General features: G+C 45.4%; 1 protein-coding gene across 3 annotated transcripts in view; it reads right to left on the bottom strand.

Annotated features, from left to right (window-relative positions):
• capslb (calcyphosine-like b) overlaps nucleotides 1-21158 on the bottom strand; it is a 57943-nt gene that overhangs the window by 26186 nt on the left and 10599 nt on the right. For 2 of the 3 annotated variants that reach the window (XM_034192860.1, XM_034192858.1), the window contains exon 2: nucleotides 15063-15201. In XM_034192860.1, the coding sequence (XP_034048751.1) occupies nucleotides 15063-15199 (137 nt within the window). In that variant the 5' untranslated portion in view covers nucleotides 15200-15201. Of the gene's footprint in view, nucleotides 1-15062; nucleotides 15202-15466; nucleotides 15534-21158 lie in introns of all 3 variants that reach the window. The other variant, XM_034192859.1, reaches the window with a different exon arrangement.

Here is a 21158-nt window from a genome sequence, read left to right on the forward strand (position 1 = left end):
ACCCCAATTATTACCACCCCCCTCCTCCCACCAACCTGTCTCCAATCCCCTCCCTCATTCTCCTCGTCACCTCCCATCACAATCACTGCAGAGGAGGTGAGAAGAGAACTTAGTCGCCTGTGTCCAGGAAAGGCTGTGGGTCCTGATGGCCTCATCCCCAGAGCGCTGAAGGGATGTGATATCCAGCTGTGTGGGATTTTTCAGCACATCTTCAATTTAACCCTGATTTTTTTTTTGCCAGCTTGCACTCGGCCGAGACGGACGCACTTTTCTCTTCTCCCTCCCTCCTTATCTTTCCTGCTTCTGTGGCGTGTTGTCTGTGAGGCTGCAGCTTTGCTCTTCTGGAAAACAACAAAAATGGATCTGTTAAAGTGGTCTCTGAACGCAATTTACACTATTTTTTCTACAAGACATTCGGGGGCGGAGGACCCGACCTGTCCTGCCGGGACGCATGTGATGGGTTACGTGATGGACTCGTGGAGGAGATGGCAGGTCATGTGCCTTTACATGCTTTCTGTGGAGGACGTTGAAGATGTGTACATATTCGGCTTGGTGGTGACCGGCTTTCTGCTGTGTGGAGCGGGCACTATGCTGGTTTACCGGAAAATCAAGAAAGTGGAAGCAGCTTTGATTGGTCCTTCCAGGCTGCCCTACATGATTGATTCGATTGGGAAGGCAGTGGCTGTGCAGTCGGTGGGGGTTAACCGCGCATTGGAAAACATCTCGAATAGAATTGCAGCCCTGGAAACCCGCTCTAACCGTCTGTGAAGACCACATTCTACAATCAGATGCATTGAGAGCCACTCTGTTCTCAGAACTGTGGAATCTTTCAGGCGTCTGCTAATCTGGCTATTCATTTGGCTTCGCCAAATACAGCTGCACTTCAAGGTCGCTGTGATAAAACCTCCTCAGAAGATCAACACTTAAGCCTCGCTCCCTGGTCTTCCCACCTCCCCTCAGCTTCTCCAGCTCTGACGTTGACTGCTCAGGACTGCTTAGGACTGCTCAGACTGCTCAGGGCTGCCCCTCCCCCTCCAGGATTGTCGGACAAGGCCGTTGACGGTGCCAAACAGGCTGCCTCCGGAGTGTTCTGATAAACTGGACCTTTTCAAATCTCGGTTGTCATCCTGTGTCCTTGTTTTTGTCTGTGTGATTATTGTTTTTCTGTGCTGATGGGGATTTTTTTCCTCATTGCCGCTGTGTAATGCAGCGGCTATGAGGGTTTTTTTTTTTCTCCTTTTCCCTCGTGTTTTGCTTTTCATATATAAGTTTATGTACCGGGCCAGCCTATGTGTTGTGTGTTGTGTGTGTGTTGTTTGTTATGGGTCGGTGTTGGTTTGCTCAGCCCTGCTGTTGACCAAGGCAGGGATGTACATCTGGAGCTGGTCCCCGGGCGCCTAATGGCGACTTCTGCTCCTACTGGCAATTAGGATGGGTTAAATGCAGTAGACACATTTCATTGTGCAGGGAACATGTTCTTCTGTGCATATGACAATAAAATTCCTTTGAATCCTTGAATCCTTGAATTGTTGTTACTGAGCGGTGGAAAACCTCGTGTCTGGTCCCTGTGCACAAGAAGAAGAACATACTTAATGACTACAGTCCTGGGGCCCTAACATCACATGTTATGAAGTCAGTTGAGAGGCTCATCCTGAGGCACCTCCTTACAGTCATGGAATCATCACTGGACCCCCTGCAGTTCACATACCAGCCAACAGGGGAGAGGAGGATTCCATCATCTTCATGATGCACAGAGCTTACGCTCACCTGGAGGAGGCAGGCAGCACTGTGAGAGTCATGTTCTTTGATTTCTTAAGTGGTTCAACACCATCCAGCCTGACCCGCTCAGTGACAAGCTACGGGACATGAAGGTGAAGGCTCCACTGGTGGCCTGAATTACCAACTACATCACAGGCCGCCCACAGTATGTGAGGCTTTGGGACATTACATCAGAAACCATCAGGAGAAGCACTGGGGTACCACAGAGGATGGTCCTGCGTCTCCCTTTCTGTTCACACTCTACACCTCAGACTTCAGGTTCTGGTCACAGTCCTGCCACCTGCAGAAGTTTCGAAATGACTGCCATTATAGGCTGCATCGGCAGTGACCAGGAGGCTGAGTACAGGAGTGTGGTGGACAGGCTTGTGGAGTGGTGTGGACTCAACCACCTGCATCTCAACGTATCTGAGACGAAGGAACTGGTGGTGGACATCAGAAGACATAAGAATCATCTGAACCAAGTTACCATTAATGGAACAGAGATGGACATTGTGGACTACTACAAGTACCTGGATGTCCACATGGACAACAAACTGGACTGGAGTGTAAACACAGATGCTGAGTATAAAAAAGTTCAGAGCTGACTGCACTTCCTCAGGAGGCTCAGGTCTTTCAATGTCTGCAGAAATATGTTGCAGATGTTTTATCCAGCATCATCTTCTACACTGTAGTGTGCTGGAGCAGCAGGCTGAAGGCAGCTGACATGAACAAACTCAACAAGCCCATCAGGAGAGCTGACTCTGTCCTGGGCTGGAGCTGGAGTCTGTGGTGGAGGTGTCAGAGAAGAGGATGGTGAGGAAACTGCTCACCATCCATGATAACACCTCCCACCCCCTGCATGCCACACTGATGTCCTGTCAGAGCACCTTCAGCCAAAGACTGAGGCCACCGAGGTGCTACACAGAACACCACATGATGTCCTTCCTACCTGTGGCAATCAGACTGAATAACTCCTCCCCCTTCTGCAGGATGAATACATAACAATCAGAGTTTTTCAGTTACTCATAGCTATGTGCAATACTGGCAACATCTTGTGCAACTGTCTTCAGTCATTTTGCATAAACATGTTGTACTCATTGTCCTCACTGAAAAAAAGGCAATGTTTACTGTTTTTTTCACTCTGGCAAAACATTTTCATTTGGGATTAATAAAGCAGAAGACCCAGAGACAAGAATGTCTACAGTCAGTGAGTCTGTCAACAGTTTAGACACTTTCAGTGCACACAAATACATGTCTCATAGCTGAGTCCAGAAAGTTATCGAATGCCTGGATCTTAGTCTTGATCCAACACATTGACCAGAGGAGCCTCAGTTCAAACCCCAACTTGACTGGAAAATCACTAAGGGCCCTTGGGCAAGGTCCTTAATCCCCTAGTTGCTCTCGGTGTGTAGTGGGCGCCTTGAATAGCAGCACTCTGACATCGGGGTGAATGTGAGGCATTAGCTATAAAGCGCTTTGAGCGTCTGATGCAGATGGAAAAGCGCTGTATAAAAATGCAGTCCAACACATATCCAAACCCAGACACGCCGACTTTTCAAGTAACTTTTCAAATGATTTGCAATCTCACTGGTATTTCGTGCTTCACAGCTGACTGGTGGATTGGCCAACAGAACCCTAGCCCTGGAGATGGAACAGTCAAGCAGCATCATCCATCAGGACCACAGACGGTATGGTCAGGGCTATGCTGTCACCGACTATGACTGTGTTGTGATGAGGTGTAAGTTTAGAGGGAGGTCATGCTTTCATTTCTCAGTGCGCAGGGTGAGGGCCACTTGTTCACAAATACCTCAAACAAATGCCTCCCTCAGTGCACCAGCCCAGAATTTCCATGAAGTTTTGACCTATGACTATGATATTCACAGTCAAGGGCGTAGGTTTGGTCTCAGCTTTGGTAGGGACAATACCACCCCCCAACCCCCCCCCCCTTTTTATTTTTCTTGTATATCTCTTTGCTCTTGTGTTTTGTTCGTTTGTTATTGCATTTGTTGAAATAAAGTTTCGAAAAAAAAAGATGTTGTTGGTTGGGGAATCTTCCTGTCACGACAGAGATGGGATGGGAACTCATTACTTTGTATGGAGAGGCGGCAGGCTTTCAAATGACTGTCCCGGCCGGCCATAGCCAGCAGCAGCCCTGTGTGTGGTGTGTCTTTGATGCCGCCTGAGTGCAACGCCTGCAAAATGATTCTTGGGTGTCAGAGAAAGATGTGTGTTTGGGCAACCAACTGAAATTATCGTACATATTGGATTTTTTCCCATTACTGATCATACATCGTACAGAGGGCAAAACTATCATACAAATATGATAATTATCATACATCTGGCAACACTGCACCGGAGCCACCCATCCTCTGCGCACCGGGACCTCCCACTTTACAAATGAAGCACTGCCTGCCACGAGATGCGCTTTGTTTATGTCCATGTGAGAAGAACGTGAGCCAATGAAATTGCAACATGGGTAACCCTGTCACTCTGGCACGTCGAGTTCGCAAAAAAATAGTGAATGATTTTGTTATATAAAAAAAATGCTAAATATTGGTAGGGACTATTTTGCCATCCCAAAATATTGGTTGTGACTTGTCCCCCCTATGGTCCATATGCAAACCTACGCCCCTGTTCACAGTACCCTCAAAGATGAAACACCTTCTCCTGTGGACATGAGTGATTCCAGTGCAGTAAATGGTAAATGGACTGCATTTATGTAGCGCTTTTCCATCTGCATCAGACACTCAAAGAGGTTTACAATTATGCCTCACATTCACCCCAATGTCAGGTTGCTGCCATACAAGGCTTTCACTACACACCGGGAGCAACTAGGGGATTAGGGACCTTGCCCAAGGGCCCTTAATGATTTTCCAGTCAGGCAACACTAGAGTCTAGTGGTTGAGGTGTTGGGCTTGAGTTCAGAAGATCATGGGTCTAGAAGATCATGGGAGGTGATGGTCTAGTCACTAGATCATCACCTCCCCTGGAAATGTTCAGTGTCTGGCCATGAAACGACTCCCTAAATGTTCCATACGCTCATGAGTTGTTTTCAAGTCTGCAAGCACTCTCCAAAGGCATTGTGTGCCGGAGAACCGACCAGCGTTTGAAGGACCCAGTATAAAATAAGCAGAGCACGGTACAAAGGATAACAGAGTTTAATAAACATAACAGTGATGTGAAAAAATACAAACAAATAAGTGCGCGGTCTGGCGTGGCGGATTTGCGGTGTGCTCCCAGCAGCACAAAACGGTCCGGAGCCAGAACCAGTTCGGACCCAAGGACCCTGCCGACACCCCCCAGGTGGCCACGACAAACCGAGTCTGTGAAAGAAGAAATCATTATGTGAGTCCACACTCAACACACAGAGAGACCACTCAAAGGTGCACAAACAGCAAACACTTCCTGGCTTAATTACTAATCAGCTTCCCACCCTGCAGGCATGGAACACCCTGTTCACATACTCAAACTGCAGTGGAAGCTGATTAAACGACTAACATAACAGCTCAATACAATAAGGTGTGAGGGACACCACATATACTGACTGTACAAATGTTAGTCACAAAACCTGACGTACCTCAGGAAGTGTGCTGACGAGCGTGAGACCTCACCCCCTCCTCTTTCACAGACCATGGCATCAAACCTGGACGTTCTCTGCATCCATAATGATGAGATGGCTCTCAAGACGACGATCTCACCCGTCTGGTCACAAGGTCGAGTCTCTGGCAAATACACATTGTGTACTCCAGACTTAAATGCCACCATGCTCCAATCCGTGTAGATGCACCACAGCTGTGAGTCCTGACGAGCTGCACATGATCAGCCTCAGGTGATCAGGGTGAGGTCCTGATAACTCAGCCACACAGCCACTCAGTCCTAAACGCGTGCCACCTGGAAGGAAAAACAAAAGACAGAAACAGAAGACAGAAACAAAAGACAGCCAGGCACCCCCAACCATACAACAGCACCCCACCCTCACGGGAAGCCTCCCGGCGACCACACAAACCCGGCCCAGGAGAAACACCCCCCTCCAGGGGCCATGGCTGGAAACCGTATCTGCATTCGTCTTCCAACAGAATGGTTGATGTCTTCTCCTCTGGCTGCATCTTTGCCTTTGTTTCTGTCAGTCACTTAGCACAGGTGTGGCCAGGAGTTCTTAAACCTGTGCGGTCAGCCTTTGTCCAACCATGTTCAGTCTGATTAGTCATAAAACAAAAAAGACAAACATAAACAACCAAACCACCCCCCCCTCCCCAGGGGACCGTCCCATCAAACCCCGGGAAGAGGAGAAAAGAAAAACACAACCCAAACTTAAGCCTACAAATAAAAATGCTAACACCCCCCCCCCCCTCCCCAGAGGACCGTTCCATCAAACCCCGGGAAGGGGAGAAAAGAAAAACAACCCAAACTTAAGCTAACAAATAAAAACACTAACACCCCCCCCCCTCCCCAGAGGACCGTTCCATCAAACCCCGGGAAGGGGAGAAAAGAAAAACAACCCAAACTTAAGCTAACAAATAAAAACACTAACACCCCCCCCCCTAACGACATGTAGGGACCAACACCCCCCAGAGGACATCCCGCCAGCTCCAGGAGTAATAACCACAGCCGAGGTCCCTCTGGGATCCAATGTCACCCACGGGGACTCCCAGCGCCTCCCAGAGGACCATTCCATCAACTCCAGGAGACGCCTCCCCTCATGACCAACGGACCCAGCCCCGGCCGTCTATGGCTAGATGGACCCACAGCCCTTTCCCCCCCAGAGGACACCACAGTCAAACCCTGAGGGCGGAAACTGGGGGGAAAAACAAAAGGAGAAAAAAAAAGCATACAAACAAAACAACCCCAACCCCACCCCCTTGGCGCAGTGGAAACTGGAAGCACGTCCAGTGTCACCAACCGTGACTATACCCCAGAAGCCAACCGGGAGGAGTGGAACAGCGGTTATGGCAGACGGCACAAAACGGCGCCACTCCTCTGACTTCCAAACCAGCCACGGGTATATCCCACTGCCCCAAACCTCAGCCACGCCGATGGCAGACGGCTCAAAGGCGCGCTGAAGCCGGAGGTGGAACAGGGAATCAACAAACAAAAACACCCCCCCCCCCCCCCCAGGTGCAGAGGTTACCTGGGAAACGCCCAGCATAACCAAACTGCACCACTCCAGCAACGCCGACACTACGGCTCACACGGCTGGAGCCAGAGGAGAAGAGAGGGAACAAAAAGAAAATACCCCAAACCCCCCCCCTCCCCTCCCGGGTGCAGAGGTTACCTGGGAAACGCCCAGCATAACCAAACTGCACCACTCCAGCAACGCCGACTCTACGGCTCACCCGGCTGGAGTCAGAGGAGAAGAGAGGGCATAACAAAAAACAAAACAAAAAAAAAGAAAAAACAACCCAATTACCCCCCCATCACCCCCCAAGGGACCGTCCCATCAAACCCTGGGAGGTGAAACTAAAAGAAATAAAAAGAAAGACTATCAGACTAACATAAAGTTGCTTGGGTCCTTTTTGTGCTCCAAACAGACTGCAGGGACACGACCCCAGACACTAATAGTGTAAAAAAACAAACAAATCCCACACAAAAACCAACTCAAAAAACACCCACACAAAATGAACTAACACAAAACAAATAAGTGATTTATACCGTCAAGCTCAAACAAATGGAACACACCTGTTCCAACTTAAGAGCTTGACGGTAATGTGACTCAGTCACCAACAGAGGGAGCCAGAGTGCTAAAAATGAAAAACCCCCTTTGGTGACAGAGAAAACAAACGAGCTGCTTTTCTGTGCGCAGCTGAGTGCAACACACAACCAAAAATGTGATTCAGCTAAATAACACCGGAGCTGACACAACAGACGCAGTAGCTATCATTACCCGGGGAAACGGGGCTACGACTGTAACACAGGAAGCACCGCGACCCGTGCCACAGAGCTCCGCCGTGCGCGTTCACCCATTACAGACCCACTCCTGCAGCTCCCGTTTAAACCTCTTATCCGGTCGAAGTGTGACGCGAAGCCGTCGCCAGTCACACTCCACCACGACCCACGGATAAGGCACACACAGGAACACGGCTGCATGAGCGCTCAAATCAGTATTCAGTAATGGGTTCTCCAACACGCACCATCCGGGCGGAGAGCACCCGCAACTGATCCGGATAACTTCTGAACGTCTGCTGCCGCCTTCCCGGCGCGTTACCGTCTCTGCTACCACTGGGTCCGTGATGTTTGGCCAGAGACTACTGTTATGTGTCGGACGCAGCCCGGAGAACCGACCAGCGTTTGAAGGACCCAGTATAAAATAAGCAGAGCACGGTACAAAGGATAACAGAGTTTAATAAACATAACAGTGATGTGAAAAAATACAAACAAATAAGTGCGCGGTCTGGCGTGGCGGATTTGCGGTGTGCTCCCAGCAGCACAAAACGGTCCGGAGGCAGAACCAGTTCGGACCCAAGGACCCCGCCGACACCCCCCAGCTGGCCGCGACAAACCGAGTCTGTGAAAGAAGAAATCATTATGTGAGTCCACACTCAACACACAGAGAGACCACTCAAAGGTGCACAAACAGCAAACACTTCCTGGCTTAATTACTAATCAGCTTCCCACCCTGCAGGCATGGAACATCCAGTTCACAAAACTCCACTGCAGAGGAAGATGATTTAAACGACCAACATACAGCTCAATATAATAAGGTGTGAGGGACACCACATTTACTGACTGTATAAATGTTAGTCACAAAATCTAACGTACCTCAGGAAGTGTGCTGACGAGCGTGAGAACTCACCCCCTCCTCTTTCACAGACCATGCATCAAACCTGGACGTTCTCTGCATCCACTGATGATGAGATGGCTCCCGAGACGACGATCTCACCCGTCTGGTCACAAGGTCGAGTCTCTGGCAAATACACACTGTGTACTCCAGTCTTAAATGCCACCATGTTCCAATCCATGTAGATGCACCACAGCTGTGAGTCCTGACGAGCCGCAGGTGATCAGGGTGAGGTCCTGATAAACTCAGCTACACAGCCACTCAGTCCCAAATGCAAGCCACCTGGAAGGAAAAACAAAAGACAGGACAGAAAACAGAAACAAAAGGCAGCCAGGCACCCCCAGCCACACAACACAAACCTGTTGTACAAGACAAAAACTGGCAAGACTTCCCAGATTAAACAGCAGTCTCTGGGACAACAACTGAATTTTTAGGCAAGCTACAAGTCACACCTGTTTATAATCAGCTCTATCATTACTTTTCTTCTTATCATTGCATTACTATTGTTGTGTGTTGGGGGATTTGGCTGGATGTTTTTGTGTTGTTTTCTTTTCTTTGCTCTCCAGGTGGTATGCAAACTGGTTTTTGTCTGTGGAGAAGGTGCTGGCAGAAGAATCCTTCACCCTCATCAACATTATTGGCTGCACTTGTGGAGGATGTTCATGTGCAGGCCTAATGACTCGCAGCACCTGTGGATGATGCTCACGTGCAGACTTAAAGACTTTCAGCTGAAGCAGATAATGAGATGGCGTTCTGCATTTAAGCCATGAGTGATTCAAGCAGAATTGCTGGGAACTCGACCTTGTGACATTCGTTTGTGAGACGCTGAGGACCGCGCCTGGGTTTGACACATCGTGCCTGTGAAGGAGGACGGGTGAGGGACACATGCTGTCAGCACACATCAGAGGTGAATGATTGTTTGAATAAGTGTTAATAGTAATTTGGTATTTTGTTACGCAGTATATTTGAACATTGATGAGAATTGTGCAGCTCGCTTCTCACTGCCGTGGCGTGCGGACTGATGATCCTCCACCTGTTGTGAGAAGCTGCTCATTTACATAAAGCTTAAATTCAGACCTGAATGTGTTGCTGATAGTGTGTGCCTTTGAAGGATATTAGTTGTAGCTGTTGACTTACCTCACCTCTTCTATCCTTCACAGAGTCAGTTTGTCGTGTCCACCTGGGGGGTGTTTGGCGGTGAATTTGAGTCCAGAAGCTCCGGACTTCGATCCCTTTGGGCGCTGGAGAGCGCGCCGTCCTTCACTCCGCCAGACAAACCATATATTATGTTGTACACAATTATTGCACAGAAAGGGAAATAAATGTTTTGTTTTTGGAACCGCTTTCTGGTTATTTAGCACTGGGTTCAGTCAGACGCAGGTCCGCTCCTCAACCCGCGTTGGCACATAACAACTATTATTTAAGCAGGAAGTCACGCCACATCAAATTGCAGGATTATTTCCAAAGTTTCCAATGCAGACAAGCCGAAGACCACAGCCACGTCTCCACGTTCCATGAGAGGATATCATGTTTTTCAAGCCACAGCAAGAATCACAGTACTCAGGAACTCCCGACATCATTTCTCACTGCTCAAGCCCAGGATGGCTGGGTAAGGAAGTCACTGCTCAAATGGGTTCATTTAAATTATCTCAGACAGACAAATTAAAGATTATTCCATTGTCTGCTGTCTGTTGTTGAAAGCTGTTGCTGCTGGTCCTGATTTCATCTTATCTTGTATCTTTATCTGTCCTAATTCTGAGCTGGACAGCTGTGGAGGGAGGCACTCCCTCCACCAGATGACAGCATAAACCTTTTACTCACGGACTATATTACCTCTTGTACATTTATTGGTTATTTTTACACTGTACAATACATGTCATTTTGTTTTTGTTCACTTCTGCTCTGCCTCAGCTTGGTCTGTGGTCAGAGATCTAGGATTTCTAATACCCAGTCAGTAGACAGTCTTTTGGACAGTTTAAACTCAGTGCTCAAAACTACACTCGACATGACTGCACCACCCGTGTTAAAACCACACCCCCCCAAAACACAGTCACCTTGGTTCAATGATTAGTTGCGTCAAGCATAAGGCCAGAGGTCTAGAATGCAAATGACATCATTCAAAATTAGACGTATTCCACCTCGCGTGGTGTGATGCTGTCTTAGATGATAAGCATGCATTATTGGCTACAAAGTGGACCTACTACTCTGATTTGATCAACAAAAACAAGCAGAAATCAAAGTTCTTGTTCGACACGGTGGCAACACTTATTCATGGACAACCACCTGCAGTTTGCTCTCCTTTTACAAAACACGATTTCCTGGATTACTTTGAGAAGAAAATAGAGGACATTAGGTTAAACATATCCCAGCATGCCTTAACCCAGCCACTACACCCTGCTATGGGCGCTACTACTGAGGTATTACCTAGATTTACAGAATTTGATCGTATCTCACGAGACATGCTGATGAAACTCGTAACATCAACAAAAAGCACAACCTGTTTATTTGATCCTATACCAAGAAAACTGTTTAAGAACCTGTGGTCCACTCTTGGGCTGGAAATTATTAATCTTTCTTTAACTTCTGGATCTGTTCTGGAATGTTTCAAATCTACAGTGATAAAACCATTACTTAAGAAACCTAATCTTGACCCTAGTGTATTGAAAAACTATCGGCCGATATCAAATCTATCATTTTGCTCTAAAATTCTGGAAAAAGTAGTATCACAGCAGCTCGTAGACTATCTTACTGAGAATAATCTCTTTGAGCCACTGCAGTCTACTTTTAGAAAATATCATTCCACAGAGACGGCTCTCACTAAAGTGGTGAATGATCTTCTGCTTACAATGGATTCAGACACCACTACGGTTCTGTTGCTGTTAGATCTCAGTGCTGCATTTGATACAATGGATCATCAAATTCTACTTGATAGGCTGGAAAATCATTGTGGGATTACTGGGAGTGCCCTTGCATGGTTGACGTCACACAACCCCAGTTCCAATGAAGTTGGGACGTTGTGTCAAATGTAAATTAAAAACAGAATACAATGATTTTCAAATCCTCTTCAACCTATATTCAGTTGAATACACCACAAAGACAAGGTATTTAATGTTCAAACTGATAAACTTTATTGTTTTTGTGCAAATATTTGCTCATTTTGAAATGGATGCCTGCAACACGTTTCCAAAAAGCTGGGACAGTGGTATGTTTCCCACTGTGTTACATCACCTTTCCTTCTAACAACACTCAATAAGCGTTTGGGAACTGAGGACACAAATTGTTGAAGCTTTGTAAGTGTAATTCTTTCCCATTCTTGCTTGATGTACGACTTCAGTTGTTCAACACTCCGGGGTCTCCGTTGTCGTATTTTGTGCTTCATAATGCGCCACACATTTTCAATGGGCGACAGGTCTGGACTGCAGGCAGGCCAGTCTAGTACCCACACTCTTTTACTATGAAGCCACGCTGTTGTAACACGTGCAGAATGTGGCTTGGCATTGTCTTGCTGAAATAAGCAGGGACGTCCCTGAAAAAGACGTTGCTTGGATGGCAGCATGTGTTGCTCCAAAACCTGGATGTACCTTTCAGCATTGATGGTGCCATCACAGATGTGTAAGTTGTCCATGTCATGGGCACTAACACACCCCCATACCATCACAGATGCTGGCTTTTGAACTTTGTGCTGGTAACAATCTGGATGGTCTTTTTCCTCTTTTGTCCGGAGGACACGACGTCTATGATTTCCAAAGACAATTTGAAATGTGTACTCATCAGACCACAGCACACTTTTCCACTTTGCATCTGTCCATTTCAAATGAGCTTGGGCCCAGAGAAGGTGGCAGCATTTCTGAATGCTGTTGATGTTTGGCTTTCGCTTTGCATGGTAGAGTTTTATCTTGCACTTGTAGATGTAGCGACAAACTGTGTTAACTGACAATGGTTTTCTGAAGTGTTCCTGAGCCCACGCGGTAAGATCCTTTACACAATGATGTCGGTTTTTAATGCTGTGCCGCCTGAGGGATCGAAGGTCATGGGCATTCAGTGTTGGTTTTTGGCCTTGCTGCTTACGTGTAGAAAGTTGTCTGGATTCTCTGAATCTTCTGATTATACTATGGACTGTAGATGATGGAATCCCTAAATTCCTTGCAATTGGACTATTTTTGTACGTAGTTGTTCACAATGCTTGTGAACGGCTGAGCCTTTTAGGGATGCTCCTTTTATACCCAATCTTGACACTCACCTGTTTCCAATTAACCTGTTCACCTGTGGAATGTTCCAAACATGTAAGGTGCCTTGAGAGGGCTTTTGCTGTGATTTGGCGCATTATAAGCTAATTAAATTAAATTTAATTAAACAGGTGTCCTTTGAGCATTTATCAACTTTCCAAGTCTTTTGTTGCCCCTGTCCCAGGTTTTTTAAAACGTGTTGCAGGCATCCATTTCAAAATGAGCAAATATTTGCACAAAACCAATAAATTTTATGAGTTTGAACATTAAATATCTCGTCTTTGTCGTGTATTCAATTGAATATAGGTTGAAGAGGATTTGAAAATCATTGTATTCTGTTTCTATTTACATTTCACACAACGTCCCAACTTCATTGGAATTGGGGTTGTACTTGACCAGCCGTTCTTGCTGTGTCTTGTACAATAACACTACCTCTAACCTTTGTGACCGTCTTAGGCCCCCTGCTTTTCTCCCTTCATATAGCACCCCTAGGGCACATATTGCGGCGCTTTGGGATTACCTTTCACTGCTATGCTGATGATACTCAGTTATACATGCCGATAACTGCTGGTAATCTCGTCCACATAAAATCCTTGCATCAGTGAGAAGTGAGAAGTTGGATGTCTAGAAACTTCCTACTTTTAAACTCTGATAAGGCTGAAATCATGGTTCTTGGTCCAGTGAGACATCGGCATCAATTTGACCAGTTAACGCTTAGCCTCGGCTCGTGTGTCATACATCACACTGACAGAGTGATGAACCTTGGGGAAATTTTTGATCCTACATTGTCCTTTGACCTTCACATTAGAAATATTATGAGGACTGCTTTCGTCCACCTGTGAAATATAGCAAAGATTCATCCCATCATGTCTATGGCTGATGCTGAGACCCTGATTCATGTGTTTGTCTCTTCTAGATTGGACTACTGCAATGTTCTATTTTCTGGTTTACCGCAGTCCAGCATTAGGGCTCTCCAATTGGTTCAAAATTCTGCTGCCAGACTTTTGACACGAAATAGAAAGTTTATATGCAGCATTTCCTGTATATTCGATTTGTGAATTGTTCTGTAATTCATGTCTGTATCATGGCCCAAGCAGAGGGTCACCCCTTTGAGTCTGGTCTGCTTGAAGTTTCTTCCTCAGAGGGAGTTTTTCCTTACCACTGCTGCTCTGGGGGTTAGTAAGGTTAGACTTTACTTGTGTGAAGCGCCTTGAGGCAACTCTGTTGTGTTTTGGCAATTGAAAATAAATTGAAATTGAGAACTCCATAAAGGACTACATTGGGAGTAAATGTGGAAGTTTCTAGATGGACCAGAAACAAACCAGACAGGGAACTCAATAAAGGACTTCATCTGTAGTAAATGTGGAAGTTTCTACATGGGCCGGAAACAAAACAGACAGGGAACTCAAAAAAGGACTACATCTGGAGTAAATGTGGAAGTTTCTACATGGCCAGAAACAAACCAGACAGGGAACTCAATAAAGGACTTCATTGGGAGGAATTGTGGAAGTTTCTAGATGTACTGGAAACAAAACAGACAGGGAACTAACTGAACAAAGGACTTCATCTGGAGGAAATGTGTAAGTTTCTAGATGGACCAGGGACCTCAACACAGGACATCATCAGGAGGAAACGTAGATGTTTCTAGATGGACTGGAAACAAAACACAGGGCACTTAACAAAGGACTTCATCAGGAGGAAATGTGAAAGTCTCTAGATGGACTGGAAACAAAACAGACAGGGAATTCAACAAAAGACTTCATTCGGAGGAAATGTGGACATTTCCAGATGGACTGGAAACAAAACAGACAGAGAACTCAATAACGGACTTAATCAGGAGGAAATGTGGAAGTCTCTAGATGGACTGGAAACAAAACAGAGAGAGAACTCAACAAAGGACTTCATTAGGAGGAAATGTGGAAGTTTCTGAAGGGCCCGATCCCTCACTGCACCTTAAGCCTCCTGAGCACTGAAGAAAGAACCCCCCAAAACAATAAACAATTGGCAGAGGCTGTTGGAAAAAATTCTGGAAAAGATGAACAAATGAAGAAAATAATAATTTGGTGGCTACTGGGTCACATGAATGTTACACCAAAATTTCTGTATTATTTAAGACTGTTGTTCAAAAAAATGGACGGTCTGAGACAGATGATGGTATGTTCTGTGTGGTTTAACACATTTACTGAGATGTAGATATGAGGAACTATAAGCTGCCATGTGCTAATTGACATTCAATGACAACCGACCAAAGACACCATCCATGGGCCCAAGGGCTCAAAGGAACTGCTGATATCAGGACTCACTTGCCCAGAGCCTTGATTCCAGATGAACCTCGGGTCAGGCACTGCAGTCTCAGCTTCTCCACTGGGTCAGAACACTCCTTCAGCTTCCTCTTTGCATTCAGGGCCATCTCTCGATCATGTCTCGAAGTTCCTGCCATCACTGACAGAAGAACCTTTTTTCAAGCACCAGAAGAATCCATTAAATATATCAAAGAGTCTGGAAGATGCTGTTTGAGGTGAAAGGTGATGGAGGTCAACAAAAGAGTCTGAATGTATTGGTCCTCATACATGGTACCTTTACACGGTAATGCTTTTCCTCCACCACCCTGACCCACAACAGCACTGCCATACAGCGGTCTGTGCCGCGCCCACAGCCCGGGTCACTGTCCTGACAGACGCCCGGTGGTATTTAGTTTGTTAGTTACCTCTGTCAGGACGCGATGTGCTGTGTGCTTAAGTGATCACAGACATCACACTTCATTGATGACAATTCTTTGTGGGATTGGAAAGAAAGAGAAAGAATTGGTTCAACATTTAAAATAAAGAAAAATTAAACGTTACAAATACATTGCAAAAGGTAATTTGTATTTTAATTTAAACTTGTTACTTATTTTTTCCTCTTTAATCAAAATGATGATGACATGTCAGAAGTCAAAAGAATTCCAAATATATCAAGAACATCATAAATGTGATGCAGTCGTTAAAGAACATGTCACACAGAAATCATAACGACTCAGATTTCGGCTGTTAGTGACCCTCTGATACACTGAGTATCCAGAAAGTTTTCATGGCGCTTCACTTTTTCCACATTTTATGTGACAGCCTTATTCCAAAATGGATGAAATTAATTTTTCCCCCTTCAAATTCTTCACACAATACCCCATAATAACAATGTGAAAAATGTTTTGAGACTTTTGAAAATTAAGAAAAAAATTAAAATGAAATAAGAGTGTACATAAGTATTCACAATTTTTACCGTGAAGCTGAAAATTGAGCTCAGGTGCCTCCTGTTTCCACTGATCATCCTTGAGATGTTTCTACAGCTTAACTGGAGTCCACCTGGGGTCAATTCAGTTGACTGGACATGATTTGGAAAGACACACACCTGTCTACATATAAGGTCCCACAGTTGACAGTCAGAGCACAAACCAAGCATTGTCTGTAGACCTCAGAGACAGGATTATCTGGGGAAGGGAAGAGAAACATTTCTGCTGCTTTTAAAGTCTACAGCAGCAGCAAGAGGTGTTTGGTTAAATGAACTTGGTATAAATTGTGGAGTACAAGATCATGTCGAGAATGATGGGGCATATGAAGAACCTGATGTCTGCCTGGTACCCCTTGCTGCGTTTGGCCCCTGAGGACCCCAAAATAGGCAAAAAAAAAAAAAAAAACAGCTCAATCACACATAGATAGTTGGCATCTGGAGATTATTATCAATACAAATCAGTACCTAGATACAAAAGTGTGCAATGCGAGTGCAATGATTCATTCAGTGTGCATCAATTCAATTGACGGGTTGAATCGTGATAGATCGCTCGCTGCCTGCTTGCACTGATTTTTTTCTGATGCACATTGAAGCAAGAAAGCACATTTCTTCCACAACAAAAATGTTAACATCAAGAGCCTTTTTGCTTAACGATTCCCTTATGGGTCCTTCAGTTTGGGACACCGGATAGGCCGTTGTTTTTGAGGGTGTTTATCGGGAAATGATCATTTCTCTATGTTGATTGCAGACTGTGGCAGGTCTGCTTGAAGCTTGAAGCACGAAGCAGCACTTCCACCTGCTGTTCGGTGGTTCTGTGCTTCACTTCCAGCGGCAGGTCAGCAATTTCTTCATCAACTCCTCTCAAAGCCATTTAAAGATGTCAATCATGAGTCAGCTTTATGTGGATTAAAGTCATGAACAGAGACTCTTTGTTGTGGCTGGGGTGCCTGGCGTGCCTGGCTGGCTTTTGTTTGTCTTCTGTTTTCTGTCTTTTGTTTTTCCTTCCAGGTGGCATGCGTTCAGGACTGAGTGGCTGTGTGGCTGAGTTATTAGGACCTCACCCTGATCACCTGAAGCTTGTCATGTGCAGCTTGTCAGGACTCACAGCTGTGGTGCATCTTTATGGATTGGGGCATGGTTGCATTTAAGTCTGGAGTACACAGTGTGTATTTGCCAGAGACTCGACCTTGTGACCAGACGGGTGAGATCGTCGTCTAGAGAGCCATCTCATCATCATGGATGCAGAGACCGTACCAGGTTTGATGCCATGGTCTGTGAAAGAGGAGGGGGTGAGGTCTCACGCTCTTCAGCACACTTCCTGAGGTACTTTAGGTTTTTTGACTAACATGAGTACAGTCAGTAAATGTGCTGTCCCTCACACCTTATTATATTGAGCTGTTATGTTAGTCGTTTAATCAGCTTCCACTGCAGTGGAGAATTGAACTGGGTGTTCCATGCCTGCAGGGTGGGAAGCTGATTGGTAATTAAGCCAGGAAGTGTTTGCTGTTTATGTACACCTTTGAGTGGTCTCTCTGTGTGTGGAGTGGTGGACTCACATGATGGTTTCTTCTTTCACAGACTCAGTTGGTCGCGGCCACCTGGGGGGTGTCGGCGGGGTCCTTGGGTCCGAACTGTTCTGGCTCCGGACCGTTTGTGCTGCTGGGAGCGCACCATTATTCCACCTCGCCAGACCGCGCAATCATTTGTTATTATTTAGCACTCACTGTTATGTTATTAAATTCTGTTATCCTTTGTACCGTGCTCTGCTTATTTTATACTGGGTCCTACTTCAAACGCTGGTCGGTTCTCCGCCCGCGTCCAACACATAACACTCTTATCTTCTTGTGGGCAAGAAACCAGAATTGTCCTTCGTTCCACACTGGAGTTTTACATGATGGTTCTCTGGCGTGAGAGCCAGTGTCGCCGATCAAACGGTCCCCCCTAAAAATTCGGTCCGCCCTGCCTTTACTGCACATGCATCATCAACTGCGGTTCACGGATCGTTTCTGCTTCAAACTGCCTCCAGTCATCATCTGTTTCAGCAACAAATATCTGAAGCTTTTCTACAACAACTATTTCCACATAAATTCAGCATTATTTTATTATAAAAGACAGAGGAAGCAATCAGAGCGCTGCGGCTACATGAGCTGCTAGCTGATGCTTTCACCGCGCGCCGGTCATTTTCAAAACGTCACCGATTATCACCTCGTTTCTGCTTAAAACTGACTTTAGAATGATTTAAGAGGTTTTACTTTGTCATCTGATGTTTAATAATCACATATTCCATTTGATCGCTTTGGGTGAAGAGAGTCAGACCCAGATGAGCTGCTGAGCGCCAAAATGACACATGCGCAGTGGAGGCAGGGCAGACCCATTTTTGTAGGGGTGGACCATTTGGTCTGAGACACTAGTTCTCTGGCATGAGCACCAGCCGGTGCATAAACTGAAGTTGTCCATCAGGTAATGGAAACAATAATAATAACAATAAATAATAACCTCTGTTTTGTGGGACTAAGTGCACAGGTCCAATTACGATTTCAGTCGTAATTAATAACTTCAGACCAAATCGCTGTTTTAAATCAAATGACACCTCTTTCCAAACATTATAATACAAACAATAAACTACTACAGACCAAAAGTTTTTTTTTTGCCCCCCAAAATAAGACATTGTCCTTTTTTTATGAATTACATCCTGACGTGCAGCGCAGCCGGCAACAAGAGCTCAGCTCAGAGTCTACGGAGTTACATTTTTGTCATTAATATCTGAAAGGAAATGCTTTTAACAAAAACTACAGATGCTATTTATTTTTATTTAAGTCCAGAGATCAAGAATTCAGTGACCAACTTCATATTTATTTTCTTTAAGACTCAAAATGTTGTTGACATAGAAAACCTATAAAACCTACTTTTAGTACACAAAAGTAGGTAATGATAATGGAATCGATAAAGAATTGGATCAATAAGCGGAATCGATAATGGCATTGATATCAATAAAATCGATTTAATATCCATCATCAATCGTATCACACCAAATTGCATTGTATTGCATTGTGACGAAATGAATCATCATCAAATCGCATTGAATCGGGAATAGGGACGAATCATATCACATTGTATCCTCATGTGTCGCTATATGTATCGTATCGCTGGTAGTGTATGGAGGTGCATATCGAATCGTCATCAGTGATTCACATGCTGAATAGATACAGTAGTGTTCAGAATAATAGTAGTGCTATGTGACTAAAAAGATTAATCCAGGTTTTGAGTATATTTCTTATTGTTACATGGGAAACAAGGTACCAGTAGATTCAGTAGATTCTCACAAATCCAACAAGATCAAGTATTCATGATATGCACACTCTTAAGGCTATGAAATTGGGCTATTAGTAAAAAAAAAAGTAGAAAAGGGGGTGTTCACAATAATAGTAGCATCTGCTGTTGACGCTACAAACTCAAAACTATTATGTTTTTTAACAATCCTGTGAATCACTAAACTAGTATTTAGTTGTATAACCACAGTTTTTCATGATTTCTTCACATCTGTGAGGCATTAATTTTGTTGGTTTGGAACCAAGATTTTGCTGGTTTACTAGTGTGCTTGGGGTCATTGTCTTGTTGAAACACCCATTTCAAGGGCATGTCCTCTTCAGCATAAGGCAACATGACCTCTTCAAGTATTTTGACATATCCAAACTGATCCATGATACCTGGTATGTGATATATAGGCCCAACACCATAGTAGGAGAAACATGCCCATATCATGATGCTTGCACCACCATGCTTCACTGTCTTCACTGTGAACTGTGGCTTGAATTCAGAGTTTGGGGGTCGTCTCAGAAACTGTCTGCGGCTCTTGGACCCAAAAAGAACAATTTTACTCTCATCAGTCCACAAAATATTCCTCCATTTCTCTTTAGGCCAGTTGATGTGTTCTTTGGCAAATTGTAACCTCTTCTGCACGTCTTTTATTTAACAGAGGGACTTTGTGGGGGATTCTTGTAAATAAATTAGCTTCACACAGGCGTCTTCTAACTGTCACAGCACTTACAGGTAACTCCAGACTGTCTTTGATCATCCTGGAGCTGATCAGTGGGTGAGCCTTTGCCATTCTGGTTATTCTTCTATCCATTTTGATGGTTGTTTTCCGTTTTCTTCGGCGCGTCTGTTTTTTTTTTTGTTTTGTTTTTTTGTCCATTTTAAAGCATTGGAGATCATTGTAGATGAACAGCCTATAATTTTTTGCACCTGTGTATACGTTTTCCCCTCTCCAATCAACTTTTTAATCAAACTACACTGTTCTTCTGAACAATGTCTTGAACGTCCCATTTTCCTCAGGCTTTCAAAGAGAAAAGCATGTTCAACAGGTGCTGGCTTCATCCTTAAATAGGGGACACCTGATTCACACCTGTTTGTTCCACAAAACTGACGAACTCACTGACTGAATGCCACACTACTATTATTGTGAACACCACTGTAGGTACCACAAAAAATGTATTTCAGGGTAATCACACGAGGTAAAAAAAAAAATGGTTCACACCAGACATAATCTCTGCTGCATTAGGCCCGCAGACATTTAACAGGCATTCCCCAAGTTTCTAAAATGTGTCTCCCTCTGTCTCTCTCTCCCTCCCCCCCTCTACCCCTCTCTCTCTCTCCCCCTCCCTCTCTGCCTCTCTCTCTCTGCCTCTCTCTCTCCCCCTCCCTCTCCTCCCTCTCTCTCTCTGTCCCTCTCTCTCTCTGCCTCTCTCCCTTTCTCTCTCTCTCTGACTCTCCCCCTCTCTTCCTCTCTCTCTCTCTCGCTTTCTCCCTCTCTCTCTCCCTTTCTCCCTCTCTCTCTGCCTCTCTCTCTCCCTCCCCCCTCTCTCTCCCTCTTTCTCTCTCTCTGCCTCTCCCCCTCTCTCTCTCTTTATCCCTCTCTCTCCCCCCCTCTCTGCTCCCCCCTCTCTCCCTTTCTCCCTCTCTCTCCCTCTTTCTCTCTCTGCCTCTCTCCCTCTTTCTCTCTCTCTGCCTCTCCCCCTCTCTTTCTCTCTCCCTTTATCCCTCTCTCACTCTCTCTCTCTCTCCCTTTCTCCCTCTCCCTGCCTCTCCCTCCCTCTCTGCCTCTCACTCTGCTTCTCTCCCCCCCTCCTGCC

Source organism: Thalassophryne amazonica, chromosome 17, assembly GCF_902500255.1.
Source record: "Thalassophryne amazonica chromosome 17, fThaAma1.1, whole genome shotgun sequence".
Taxonomy (NCBI): Eukaryota; Metazoa; Chordata; class Actinopteri; order Batrachoidiformes; family Batrachoididae; genus Thalassophryne; species Thalassophryne amazonica.